At 44.0% G+C, this 15,019-nt stretch overlaps 1 protein-coding gene across 2 annotated transcripts in view; it reads left to right on the forward strand.

Moving 5' to 3' along the window:
* The window catches only part of LOC126248557 (uncharacterized), a 309,747-nt gene that overhangs the window by 67,229 nt on the left and 227,499 nt on the right, over nucleotides 1-15,019 (forward strand). For both annotated transcript variants that reach the window (XM_049949644.1, XM_049949645.1), the window contains exons 2-4: nucleotides 9,024-9,211; nucleotides 9,304-9,401; nucleotides 9,491-10,108. In XM_049949644.1, the coding sequence (XP_049805601.1) occupies nucleotides 9,118-9,211; nucleotides 9,304-9,401; nucleotides 9,491-10,108 (810 nt within the window). In that variant the 5' untranslated portion in view covers nucleotides 9,024-9,117. The remainder of the gene's footprint in view (nucleotides 1-9,023; nucleotides 9,212-9,303; nucleotides 9,402-9,490; nucleotides 10,109-15,019) is intronic.

Genomic DNA, 15,019 nt, shown 5'->3' on the forward strand with positions numbered 1-15,019 from the left:
GGATGAAACACTTTCTCTGCTACCGGGTCTGTATTAGGATTGACGCGGTCACATTCGGTGCCACAAACCATTTTTTTGTTGTTGAGAATATTGAGGGCAAGTTTGGTGAAGTGGAGTCTCTCAGTAGATGCGGTCAGTCTCCCTGTTGAGCAAAGCTGCTTCTGCCACCCAATCTGCAGCTCTTCGTGTTTGTGATTGTCTTGACAATGTCCCGGTGTCTATTACCCCTCGCCAGCCTCTGAATATGGTCCAGCGAGTGAATTTTCATTGGGACCTCATCCTTCGATCTGATTAGGAACCCCGGGCTAATGTGGAGTGATGTGGCATTCAATTTGTTCAATGTCTGCAAAAGGGTCATAATGACAAAAGCACTTATACTGGCACCTTTATTCTGGCTTTCGAGATAGATACCCTCTCAGAGAAGGTAAAGTTTGTGTGTTACCGATGTGACGTGTACATCCTGCCACCCATGAAGTGCTTTCGGTGCTTGCATTTTGGGCATACGTCTTCCCGCTGTACGGCGGACCCTCGGTGTGGTGACTGTGGATACTCACTCCATGAGGGAAGTCTGTGTTCTGCCACCTGTGTGTGTAAATTGTCATGACCGACACACTCCATGCTCGCCAGACCGCCTGGCGTACAAGAAAGAAAAGGAGATACAAGATTATATGTCTCGAATCAGTTTTATCTTATACTGAGGCTCGTCAAAAATATGAGACACTCCACCCAACATTGATGTGTTCTACTTTAGCCACTGTTACATTCTCTCCCCCTTGTACCTCTTCCTTAGTCCAGTCTCGTCGACCTATCCTCTCCCACTCCCCCGCAGTTCCCATGCCCTCCCTTCCAGGTGCCACTCCCCCTCCTTGGCCGAAGATGTGCCCCCCCCCCTTCCTTTGATGCCTGCCAGTGATAGGGCTCCCTCCCCTTCGGCGTCTCTCAGGCAGGGGGCCTACTACCACAACTCAGCCATGGGACGCACAGTCTGTGCATCCCAAGGTTGCCCACTCTTTCAGTTCCAGATCTTGTACAAGCCTTCCCTCCTACTGTACTCTGCCCTCCTCAACCTCTGGAAGAGTAGAAAACAAAACACAAGTCCCAGGACAAGGCCCCCTGGTGCCCCCAGAGGTGCCATATCTCCCCTTGCGATCTGAGTCAGTCGTCTTATTTATGGATGTCACCCCACCATTGCTGATGACATATGGTCACCCAGTGGTGTGATTGGCTGCAACCTTTTTGCTACCCATGTGGATACGCACTCTGTGATCATTCAGTGGAACCATAATGGCTACTACAGTCACCTTCCAGAGTTGCAATCCCTTACTGCCTTTTACTCAGCAGCTTGTGTTCTTCTTCAGAAATCTCGTGTTACTGAAGGTGCTCACTCACTTTCTCTTCGTGGGTATTGTGCTTTCTGTTGGAACGGGGTCGGCCCTTCGAGGGCTTCTGGTGGCATCTGCACGTTGGTGCATATAGGTATTGTTAATACACAGATCCCACTTCTTATCACATTGGAAGTGGTTGCCATTCAGTTCCGCTTGGACTCTGCCATTACAGTTTCCAATCTGTCTCTCCCTCCTAACAGGCCATCTACGTCTGCTACCCTAACTGTCCTCCTTCAGCACCTTCCCCCTATCTTCCTCCTCCTCGGGGATTTTAATGTTCATCACCCTTTGTGAAGCAGTGCTTCCTTATCTTGTCAGGGGCTCTTAATTGACCAATTTCTTGCGGACCACAACCTATGCCTTCCTAATGATGGTTTCCTACCCATTTTAGTGCTGCACATGGCACTTTCTCTGCTATTGATCTTTTGCTCTATTCCCCTCCCATTCTTCCTTCCTTACACTGGTTTCCACACGATGACCTCTGTGATAGTGACCCCTTCCCATTTGTTCTCTCGTTACCTTCTCTGTTGACTTTTCGTCAGGGCACTGACGACCCTGATGTTGAGTGCCCCCTCAACCCAAATAATCATCATCATCATCATCATCATCCTCATCCTCATCCTCATCCTCTTTGCACTTCCCGATGACCAGATTACCCCGCTGGGCTTTCCATCATGCTGATTGGCTTCTGTATATATCCCAGGTCATGTTTCCACCTTCTTTGTCAGGTTGCCGGCATTTCTGTTCCCTGCTTGCCAGGCTCTGTTCACCGGCCAGTTCTGTGGTGGCTCACGGCTATTGCCACAGCTAGCCATGATCGTCATCATGCCTTGTAACATCTTAAGTGGCATCCATTCTCCGACAGTCTAATTACCTTTAAATATCTTCGTGCCAAAGCCAGTTACGTAATCAGACAGAGCAAATGGATGTGTTGGAAACGCTTTTGTCTCCTTATCTTTCGTCCAGTCGTCACAGGTGTGGGCTAACCTCTGCTCCCTCCAAGGTAGTCAGCAAAAGTCATCCATTCCAGGTCTTTCCCTTCCAGGTGGCCTTTGTACAGATCCATTAGTTCTTGCGGAATACCTCACAACCGATTCTGTGACGGCATCAGCATTAGCCTCCTATCCAGCTGCCTTCGTCCTCCGGAAACAGCAGGCTGAAGCTTCCTGCTTATGTTTTACCTCTTCTCAGGTGGAATACTACAATGAACCTTTTACTGAATAGGAGCTGCTTCTGGCACTCTTCTTCCCAAGATTCAGCTCGTGGCCCTGACTCCGTCCATAACCAATTGCTTCAACACCTCAATCCTTCACAATGCCAGTATCTCCTCCAGGTGTTCAACTATATTTGGCTCAAAGGCATTTTACCCTCTCATTGGAGAGACAGTATTGTGGTTCCTGTCCTTAAGACTGGTAATGATCCGCTAGCCCTTGATAGTTACTGGCCCATTAGCCTGACCAATGTTTCCTGTAAGTTTGTCAAATGGGTGGTGACTCATCAGGTCCTTGAATCTCGGGACCTTTATCTCCTTCCCAGTGCAGCTTTTGGGAGAGATGGTCTCCGATTGATCATTTGCTTTGATTGGAAACCGTAGTTTGGCAGGCCTTTTCTCAGCACCCCCATCTTGTTGCAGTTTTCTTCGACCTTTGTAAGACCCCCGACACATCTTGGCGCCATTGCATCTGCCTTTTGCTCCATGAGTGTGGTCTTCAGGGCCCCCCTCCTGATTTTTATTCGCCACTTCCTGTCCCACCGGTCATTCAAAGTCCGGGTTGCCACTGTTCTCAGCTCACTGCGGACCCAGGAGAAAAGCATCCACAGGGTTCAGTATTAAGTGTTGTTCTTTTTCTGACCACTATTATTGGATTTGTGGCCTTCGCCAGACCATTGATCATCTATGCTCTGTATGTGGATGATTTCTGTATTTGGACTAGGTCCCATTAGGTGGCGTCTGCAGAATGACAGCTCCAGGATACTATGCCGCAAGGTTTTGTGGCTTTGGGAGATGAAATGGCATAACCTCAGCACGTACAACAAACTGCGTGCCATTAAGGAGATTACAAATGTGTGGTAATCTTCCATGCGGGCCCCTGGCAGGTACTCTGAGATTCTCTGCTGGCTCCACATTGGCACACGGCTACCTCCTGCACCATGATGACCCACCTTGTTAGTGTCAGTTCAACGCCTGGCTGACAGTGGCCCATATCTTATCTTGGTGAGCTGTTATTTGGCTGCCCTGCAATGCAATCTTCAGTTACCGGACTTGTTGCCATTAATTTTAGCTGACAATGCCTCATTGGCATATTTAGTTTTATGTTTTATACGTGACTGTGGGTTTCATCATTCTATATAAATTTTAGCACATGTCCTTTGTTCCTTTGTGTTCTCCACTCTAATGCTTTTACGGTGGATGTTTTAATGTGTCGCAGAGCGGCTGGCTTTTCCTTTTTACTCTCATGGTCGGCCAGCCACAGTCATCTGCTCTCTTGTTTTTACCCCTTGTACCTGTTTCTTGCTTCTCTACGTGGTTTTCTTTTCCTGTTTTGTCCATAGTAGTGTTGGTTGTCTTTCTGTCATTCTTCTGGTTCTTCCTTTCTCCTGTTATTGTGGTGTATGTCTCCTTTCTTTTCTTCTTTCCATAGTGTAATTATTTTACCGGCAACACGGGACTGATGACTTCGCAGTTTGGTCCCTTCCTCCCCTCTTTTAAACCAACCAACAGCTCCAGGATGCCATCTGGTGCACTTCTATGTGGACACTCTCGTACAGTTTTAAGTTCACTCCTGTTAAGTCAAGGATGGTGCATTTCTGTCGCAGTACTACAGCCCATCCTTATCCAGAGATCTACCTCGATGCCAAACACCTGACCTTGGTCCGCCTATTTCGTTTCTTGGGTCTTCTTTTTGACAACATTTGTCATCTGAAGGTTGGCTGCTTTCGTAAACTCAATGTCCTTCACTTTCTTGCCCACACCTCTTGGGCTGTGGATTGTGTGTGACCCTTCTCCGCTTTTACCGGGCATTGGTTCTGTCCCGTCTGGACTATGGCTGTCAAATTTGTGGATCAGCTGCCCCATCCATGTTGCTCACCATTGTGGTATCTATTTAGCCACTGGTGCCTTTTGCACTAGCCCTGTTGATAGTCTTCTGGCTGACGTTGGGATCCCTCCCCTTCCAATTCAGCGATCCCAGCTCCTGGTCTCCTGTGCCATCAGTATCCACTCTTCACCCCCCCCCCTCCCCCTCCCGCCATTTGCTTAGTTCCTCGGCCATGGATTATGATGGATCTTTTCTGGAGATCGAAAGCCTCAATCACTCCAATGCTGTTCTGCTGTTTGTTCTGAACACTGTTACAGGAGTTACAGGATGCTGTTGTTTCTTACACCGATGGCTATAAATCTGATGATCATGTGGGATATGCCATCACGTCTTCTGTTGGTACAGAACACCATCTCTTGGCTGCAATGTGTGGGATGTTTACTGCGGAATTGATGGCCATCTATAGGGCCCTTTGTTTTATTAAACAGCCCTCCCTCACCCGAATTGTGTTATGTATGGACTTAATGAGTGGCCTTCAGGCTATTGCTTGATGGTTTTCCCACGACCCATTGGTCTCTGCCATCCATGACTTTCTCACTGATCTTGGTGATCCTGCTTTTTTGGTCGATTTCATAGGGGTTTCTTGCCATGTAGGTATTCCAGGCAATGAACTTGCATCTGGCTGGGGCAACCGCCTGCCCTCCATTCTCTGTGACCCTTCTGGGAGTAGATTTAAGGCTGTACATCAAATCCCTTTTTGCTCAATTGTGGGCTGACTCTTGGAAGGCTACCCCTCTTTGTGCCATCAAGGAGACTCCCATGATGTGACGTTCTTATCTCTGGCTCTCCCGGTGGGTATCTGCCATCCTCTGCTGTCTTCGTGTTGACCATACTAGTTTGACGCGTGGTTTTTTACTCCACAATAAGACCCCTCTCCCCACTTTGTAGTTGTGGAACTCCACTCATGGTGATCCATATTTTGTGGACTGCCCCTCCCTTTTGGCCCTTCCCACTAAATATGCCATCCCTCCTTCCTTGTCTTGGGTGTTAACAGACGACCCTTGCATAGTTACGCCTGTTCTCAGTTTTCTTCATGAAAGTGGCTTGTACTCTCAGGTATCAGTCCTTGAGTCATCCTCAGGAATTAGTCTCTCAGTTTGTATAGGTGTTGGTTATGGAGGCCTTGACCTAACCTCCACACTGGCCAGGCTCTTCCAGCCTTTTCCCCACATTTTTCTCTGGTCTGTTGTGCTGATTTGTTTCTCCATTTCTTGTTTTCTTCCCCTGGATTTGTCCCAGTCGTGTCGTGATAATGGTATGGTGTGGATGTTGGGACAGGTTGGTGGCAGTGCTGGTGCCATACCACACACAGTGTTTCTGAACACCCTGCTCTCCTCGTTTCCACCCATCCCCCCCGTTCTTTTCCCTTCCTGTTGCCCTGATGTCCCTTCTCCTTCTTTCTTTGCATGTTGACTGGACTGTGCCGTTTGTATTGTTCTTCCCTTGCTTTCTGTCATCCTAGATCATGGGACTGATGACCTCGCTGTTTGGTACCGTACCCCAAACCAACCAGCCAACCACAGCTCTGTCTTGATCTATCACAAGGTCTGGCTAATTCTCCTTTATTCTTGGCGTGTTTAGAGGTTCAGAAGTAGTCTACACTGATGGCTTGCTGGCTGCCAGTTACGCTGGCTTTGCTTACATTCATGCAGGACATAATGAACTGTGCTCCTCGCTAGATGGCTGAAGTGTTTTCACTATGGAGTTGGTGACCATCTCTCATGCTCCTGAGCATGCCCATTCCTGCACCTGCGAGTCCTACCTCATCTATAGTACTCGTTGATCAGTTTATGAGCTCTTTACCAGTGATAACCTCGCCATCCATTGGTCCTGATTATCTAGGATTCCCCTTTTTTCCCTTGAATAATGTGGATGTTGAGTGGTCTTTATCTGGACCCGGGTCACATTGGGATCTTGGGCAATGAATTGGCTGACAGGCTGGCCAAATTGACTGCTGGCAAGCTGCCTCTTGAGATTGGTATTCCATAATCAGACCTTCAATTGGTGTTACACTGTCAAGTTCTAAGGATTTGGAATATGGCGTGGCGCACTCTGACTTTGTCAAACAAATATGAGTGATAAATGAGATCACAAATTTGTATAGGTCCTCCATGTGGGCCTCTCACAAGGACTCCATAGTCCCTTGCTGGCTCCACATCAGCCATGCTTGGCCGACTCATGGTCATCTCTTCTGTTGTGCAGATCTGCCCCAACTGTCCATTTGACGGTGGTCCACATTTTGATGGACTGTCCTAACATAGCTGCCCTGCGGCAGACTCTTAATCTTCCTGACTCACTATGCATGTGATGCCTCAGCAGCTGACTAACCAACCAACCAAGCCTTCCATTATATGTGCACTCACACTCGTAAAAATTTCCTAGTCTACGTATAGTAACTCCACAAGGAATCATAAACCAACGCTATCACCAAAAGCAGCTTGTTTTGAGTGTACGCGATCTCCTTTCTCACTTCCACGACATCTTCCTGTTGTTATTTTACGGAGCCTTTGTTTGGTCAATGCTAGACTATGGCGGTGACCATGGTGGTATTGTATATGTTTCTGTATGACCATCCTATCTAAAGACCATTTGGTCCAGGTATTTGATTGGTGACTGGAGCATTTTTGGACGAGCTCTACATCCAGTCTCTGTGCTGATGTTGGTAAATAGCCTTTAATCACGCAGCAAAAGTTGCTTATGATCTGACATGCATATAAGGTCCAATCATTTCCAAAGTCTTGAACTTTTAATATACTTGTTTGGTTCTTAGTAGAACACATGTATGTAAATTTCGGGAGAGCAATAAGACTGTTGCGATTAAAGTTAAGGAGGAACTTACAGAGCTCAGTGTGGCAGAAATGTTTTAACACAGAATTGAAGCAAAGGTTGGTTAACAGTGAGCTTCTTGCTGTTTTAGATTTGACAAAGTACAAGAAACCTTTTACTTTGGAGTCCAGTTTTAATCAAATATTTTACAAATTTTTGGGTTAATGCCGAAATTTAACAGTATTTACACTGATGAGTCTGAGCACGGCCATACTGTTGGGTGCAGTGGCTTTTATCAGTGGTGGTTTTTCTCCTAACGTGAATGTATAAAGTGATGTAGAAGTAATTTCCATAATTATCAGTCTGGTCTAATTATCAGTCTGCTAGTTATAATTTGTTGTTGGTCAACTTTCCACAAGGGTCCTGTGCTGTCCATTCGAGTACTACTGCACAGTTGTTGAGGAGGAGAAGTAAGAATCGAAAGTAAAATTCATAGAAAACAACAACCTTACAGACAGAATTACTGACCGTTACATACCTGTAAGATCTGAAAGCCCTGTACTGCCGATAGGAACATTTAAAAGTGAAAATACTAATAATAGCCAGTGATAGTACCAGTAACAGGACAGGAAGCACCTGTATCCTTGAAAAAATATGACCCTGTGATAAATGATGCAGTAAACTGCACTACACAGTGACTTTTTCAGGATGAAGTGATACTGGTTGATTTGCGTGTGGATTTTCCATTGCGCATATTCGACAATTCTGTGTACAGACATGCTGTCAGATGGAAGTGGGCTTCGTCTGTCAACAAAATCTTCCACAGCCAATTGTTATCCACTTCCATGCGAGCAAGAAATTCTAAAGCAAAGAAAGATGGCAGGTCAACACGTGCACATGGGTAATTTTGAATGAATAGCAAAGAAGGATGTGCTCACGGGTATGTCCAATGTTCGGGCAATTCTCCTTGTACTACACTTTTGCACACCACCACTCCTCTCCTCATACATTGCTGTGACCACTGTTTCCACTGACGTCGAATCAATTGGTTTCCTCCCTCTGCTGCGCAGGGTAGCCTCAATGTTTGAGGCGCCTTGCCACAGTTCACATGGCTCCCCCCGTCGGAGGTTCGAGTCCTCCCTCGGGAATGTGTGTGTGTGTTGTCCTTGGCATACGTTAGATTAAGTAGTGTGTAAGCCTAGGGACTGATGACCTCAGCAGTTTGGTCCCATAAGAAGTTAACACAAATTTCCTCCCTCTACCAGGTTGCACACCAAAAGAAACCATCTTTCGAATTTCCGAATCATTTTCTCCAGACCCACGGCAGTCATCGGACCAGTGCCTTGTTTCAAACCCTTCAGTGTTCGGAACTTCGGCAGAGTGACGTGTGCACAGTCATCATTCTTGTAATACAGCTTTACAAGCAGAGTGCGATCCTACATTGAGACAGTCATGGCGAACGTCACAGGCACGAAAGGAATAAAAGCCATGTACTGGCATGTTTATACTAACTTCAGTGGGTCATGCGCATGACAGATATTTTCATTTACATATTCTAACACACACAGCACCATCTATTGATCAATTTTCACTCTTTTCTTTTTTTTCTGCCATACGTTTTTCCCCTTCTCCGATAATATTCTGTTGCAATTTGGCATCATTCTGACCAGTGGTGTTATTTCTACAGCATTTTGAAAGTTTAATTTTAATTAGAATCACCCTATATTTTGTATGTGAAAAAAAGACTTTGACCTGAAAATAATCATTGTTGCAGATGCAGGCAGGAAGTCAAGGGAAAAAAGTGAATCAGTAGAGAAGAAGCAAACAATATTTTAAGATTTTTGTGTATGAAGTTAGTCTTGTAAAGAATGGCTCAAGTTAAGATCTCCAATTTAGTGCAACAGAATGGGCCCAGACCTTTGCCTAGAAAAAGCAAAATGTTACGAAATACACAGGATACAGGCAAGTAACATGTCGTTTGAAGTTAACAGTTGATATTTAGTAACAACACTTTATTTTTTTTTTTTACTCTCCTTTAACACGTGTCTTTACAGATGGAAACAATGGACATAGACTGAGAGTGGGAAACACTCAAGGTGCAAGACTTAACTTCCATTTATTGCAGAGATCTTCAGACAATAGAGGTTTACCAGTAAGTTGATAGCTGCAAATTAATTATACAAAGTTACTCCAAGCATTTGTGTTATTTTTGTTTAAGGATGTAAATATTTTCTCCCACAGGAAGGAATTGCCCCTGTCAAATCCTTTGATGAAACTCCCATCACTGTGACAAATAAATCTTTTAGTCAGCTTCTTGAAGAGAAACTATCTGACACATTACCGGCAAATACTGCTTCTTCACAGCTTAGCAAACCGAAGAAGTCTTTCCTGAAGAAGGGCGAAGGGTTGGCAAAATTTCGGCCAAAGCAATCGTCTTGCCCCAGTTCTGTGCCAAAGTGCTCAGTAGTTGATTGTCATGTACAAAATAAGAACAAAAATGATGTGATAAAAAATGTTACAGGAGATCATGAACAACGAATTGTAAAAACCTTCTTACGTAAGGGTTCTGGTTTGAAAAGATTTCGTTTGAAACCTATTACAGGCAGCAGAAAGAATTTGTATCGAAGTAGAAAAAATAGTAACCTTGAAGCAAAGAAATGTGGTGAACGCACAAATTGGAATCCAAATTCTAACAATATTTGTGCTGAAACATTGGGACAGGTCACAACAGATAAGGATACACAGCAGGCAGATTATCAGTTAGACACCCATCAAGCTGTTAATGGATATTCGTCTCAAGGAACTGAGAGGGAGTATGATGGACCATCTTTCACTTTGATGCATGAGGATAAAATCCAGGTATAATTTATTTATTTTTTTATTTATTTCGTAATGATGATGTCGTGCAACGCCATAATAGTGGTGTGAAGTAGTCACTAAAGAAATTATTCTTAGTGTGTTGTTTGTTAGAGACTGAACATTAGTCTTAATCTTACTCTGTTGACTATTGTTTTTATATGTTTTCATTATCATGTGAGAGATGATGATAAACTTCAGACTAGGCTTGGGAAAATGTTTTATTGAACCAAGTAATACATTTAACTGCTGCACTCGTGAAATTAATCCCTGTGAGTTTAATGCAATTCTCTGTTCATGTTTTCCATGCTTCTAAATTATACCTTTGCTTCCCCTGACAACAGCCCAGATAATTACTTCCTGTAATAGTCTCTAGGATCCTGAAATTGTGCTATAGAGTTAATTTAATTGTAGAAAAAAAATTCACAGATGGTCTGAATCTGGAGAGTAGGGGATAAGGGTTCTTAAGAGGACTGTAGTGCCTGTTTGAACTATAACTAGAAGATTTGTCATAGTGAAGGACCAACATACTTCAAAATCATTAATGTGGTCGCTGTGGAGATAGGTTAGTGACACTTGTTGAAGACCAATCCTATTGCCAGTCTCTGTGCTGAGCCTTGCAAAGTGACACTTGCTATGTGGTGTCATCCCCTCATAATACACTAGGCATTCAACCTGTTGACAGTTTCACTCACTTTAACCCCTTACTGTTTTTTTGCCCCACAGTGAGTTGCACCTTCACAAACTGACGAGTCAAGAGACTGTGGAATTGGCATGAAGTGGGCCTAGTGACCCTTGGTGCAGCCCTAATTACTGTTAAAACCTGAGGGTGGAGCCAGTCATTACCATTGTTATTGGGGGGGGGGGGGAAGGGGGAGAGAGAGAGAGAGAGAGAGAGAGAGAGAGAGAGAGAGAGAGGTTTTGGGGTTCTCAATGTTCAGAAATGAGTTGCAGTTTTATAATATTTTAGATGGGGATGGTAACTCCATTGGGTGCTTTATGGTTTTCCTGGAAACAGTCTTAAAGATTTCTTTACAAAATGGATTTGCACTTCGTGACATGTATCTTGAGGGAACTAGAGCAGATGAGAAATATGCAAATTGTGAAATGCCTCACCTGTTCTGACACCCAAAATGTCTTTCAGTTTGTTCAGTACTGCAGACAAGCAAGTGTAAGCAATCCAAGAGTCCCTTCTCTTCCTACAGAGGAAGGGTGCCCTGCTGGCTACCAGGGCAAGTGAGAATTTGGGGAGATGAGACATCAGATGAAGCAGATATATACTATTGGAAGATGATGTCATAATACATAGCAGACCACTCCTTGCTCTTTTTTTAAATGGAATTCCGTTAATGTACTTTCATTCAGAATTAAGAGTTCCATGTTTGATACTAATGTTGACATGGTGTGTACAGATCCAGTAGTATCTCATAGCATCAACAGCTCCATGCTGGAGATTAAATCTTGTTGCAAGATCTTTACAGAGGCCTTCTACCCCCTCACATGCACTTTTTTGATGACCTGTTGCTGAAAATATGTATTTTTTTCTTATTTCCTGTATTACAGTGTTGAACAAGCTCATAAATATGAAAGTGGTTTTTAAAACAAGATGCTGCTCTATCAGTTGTGTGCACATGTTTCGGAATTGCATTGCCTCTTCATGCTATATCAGTTATCGTGCTGACAGTGTAGCATGCATGTGCACTGTCATGAATTAGATCATCACTGATGGTAGCAAAACTGTGTGATGTTCCAAGGAAGTCAGAAACACCTATGAATATTGTCACTAGTGATGTGTGCCAGTGGTAACTTTCAACTTCGTTCTGTAAAGCAAAAGACCAGTTCTCAGCAAAGTCGAAATGAAGTAGTAATGTGTCAGTATTCTGGGATGTGGCTGATTTTACTTCTGTTGTGGCCTATCTCTGACTCCTCCGGATATGATGGTGAACTATTCCTTTCATGACCTAATGCCTAACCTCTGTGAAAAACTTCACTGGCTCTACTGTCTTCTTTACCGACCCTCCTCCCACCCACAATGCGTAGGTTGTTACATCATTATCAGTATCCTGAAGGTGTAATGCTTAAACAGTCATCACTCAGCACTAGGATACATTGCATATTCCTACAACCAACATTTATCTTGTGGCTTTTGACACATACACAAAAGCAGCATCTCTGTGTGTTTCTTCACTGTGTCATTGCTTATGGCGAAATAAAAAAGTTTCAAATTAGTGCTGTAAATACATGTGCATACTTCCTTCACTTCCTGTCATTTTACCCATTTTGGTTATAGGGAGTGGAATTTTGAGAGACCAGTTTTTAAATTTGGGTTCTCCTTTTTCATTAGGAGATATGCTTCTGTTATTGATCTTATATATCTTTTTAACTTTTTCACCATTTTCACTAACAGAGATAACATCATCCTGGTTACGACTTTGCCTGCTGCAATCTTTGTCATCACATAGGTAATATTCCAGAGCAACGGCATGCATATCATCTTGCAAAGGATGTCCACAGTAAGAAATGGGCATGCCCAAGTACCTTTCTCATTCCTTATTTTACGAGTTTTTGAAACCAAATAATGTGAGGAAGTAAGTATGTACTTCTGTATCTGCTGCTTAGAGTAGCTACCTGGTATCAGTGTTAGTAACTGCACCTTCTCAGTGCAGGAAAAAAAAAACAGCAAGTTACCTCCTGACAGTAACGAGATTTTCCTTTTTTTATCCTGTTATGTAAAACTATGCACACATCTTTTGAAGCTAGTCTAGGTAAAGCCTTCTTGGCTGATTTGTGTCGTGCAGCATTGAAAAATATGTTGTATGATGCACTTTTAAAACAGTAAAAACTTAAAATGAGGCCAGTTGTACATGCAGTGTATTTTGTAACGAAGTCATGCATTAATATATGTGTGCGAGAGAGAGAGAGAGAGAGAGAGAGAGAGAGAGAGAGAGAGAGAGAGAGAGAGAGAGAGAGAGAGTGGGGGGGGGGAGAGGGGGAGGAGAAGGAGTGAGTGATAATGGAGTGAAGAGTGGTGATAGGCTGCTGAGAACTGAATCAGTGAATGAGCCAAGAGTGCAGTGTGAGGTACTCTGGACTTAGGAGCATTGAGCTATTTCTTGCAGCTCGCTCTTTCCCATTTGAGCTGCTGAGCACTCCTGCCCCACAGAGCATTCTCTATTGTGGTGAAACATTGAATGGACCACCATATCAGCTCTTCGGAAATTATCTTTTCCAATGAAGAACAGAAACGAGAGGCAAGAAAGTGTTTTCTGCATTATGCAGTGTTTTAAAGAACTGACCTTTCTTTGCTTTCTATTCTTTTCAAAGCAGACAAAAGATGCTGACAACAGTAATACAGGGTTATTACAAATGATTGAAGCGATTTCACAGCTCTACAATAACTTTATTATTTGAGATATTTTCACAATGCTTTGCGCACACATACAAAAACTCAAAAAGTTTTTTTAGGCATTCACAAATGTTCGATATGTGCCCCTTTAGTGATTCGGCAGACATCAAGCCGATAATCAAGTTCCTCCCACACTTGGCGCAGCATGTCCCCATCAATGAGTTCGAAAGCATCGTTGATGCGAGCTCGCAGTTCTGGCACGTTTCTTGGTAGAGGAGGTTTAAACACTGAATCTTTCACATAACCCCACAGAAAGAAATCGCATGGGGTTAAGTCGGGAGAGTGTGGAGGCCATGACATGAATTGCTGATCATGATCTCCACCACGACCGATCCATCGGTTTTCCAATCTCCTGTTTAAGGTATGCCGAACATCATGATGGAAGTGCGGTGGAGCACCATCCTGTTGAAAGATGAAGTCGGCACTGTCGGTCTCCAGTTGTGGCATGAGTCAATTTTCCAGCATGTCCAGATACACGTGTCCTGTAACGTATTTTTCGCAGAAGAAAAAGGGGCCGTAAACTTTAAACTGTGAGATTGCACAAAACACATTAACTTTTGGTGAATTGCGAATTTGCTGCACGAATGCGTGAGGATTCTCTACCGCCCAGATTCGCACATTGTGTCTGTTCACTTCACCTTTAAGAAACAATGTTGCTTCATCACTGAAAACAAGTTTCGCACTGAATCCATCCTCTACCATGAGCTGTTGCAACTGCGCCGAAAATTCAAAGCGTTTGACTTTGTCATCGGGTGTCAGGGCTTGTAGCAATTGTAAACGGTAAGGCTTCTGCTTTAGCCTTTTCCGTAAGATTTTCCAAACCGTCGGCTGTGGTACGTTTAGCTCCCTGCTTGCTTTATTCGTCGACTTCCGCGGGCTACGCGTGAAACTTGCCCGCACGTGTTCAACCGTTTCTTCGCTCACTGCAGGCCGACCCGTTGATTTCCCCTTACAGAGGCATCCAGAAGCTTTAAACTGTGCATACCATCGCCGAATGGAGTTAGCAGTTGGTGGATCTTTTTTGAACTTCGTCCTGAAGTGTCGTTGCACTGTTATGACTGACTGATGTGAGAGCATTTCAAGCACGACATACGCTTTCTCGGCTCCTGTCGCCATTTTGTGTCACTGCGCTCTCAAGCGCTCTGGCGGCAGAAACCTGAAGTGCGGCTTCAGCCGAACAAAACTTTGAGTTTTTCTACGCATCTGTAGTGTGTTGTGACCATATGTCAATGACTGGAGCTACAGTGAATTTATGAAATTGCTTCGATCATTTGTAATAGCCCTGTATATGTAGACACATACATACACACTGTCTGTAGTCTATTATTCTGCATCAAAGTCTGTGCCACACTGAATAAGTGAACACGTTGTGTGGAACACTGTTGCAGCGCCCTGTATAGATAGATAGAAAATTCAGGACAATCTGCTCATTCTTTAGCAGCAAGGGAAGCATGTATCATTCTGCAGGGTACCAGGACATGTTGGAATATGAGGAGATGAACAAAACA

Source organism: Schistocerca nitens, chromosome 3, assembly GCF_023898315.1.
Source record: "Schistocerca nitens isolate TAMUIC-IGC-003100 chromosome 3, iqSchNite1.1, whole genome shotgun sequence".
In the NCBI taxonomy this organism is placed as follows: Eukaryota; Metazoa; Arthropoda; class Insecta; order Orthoptera; family Acrididae; genus Schistocerca; species Schistocerca nitens.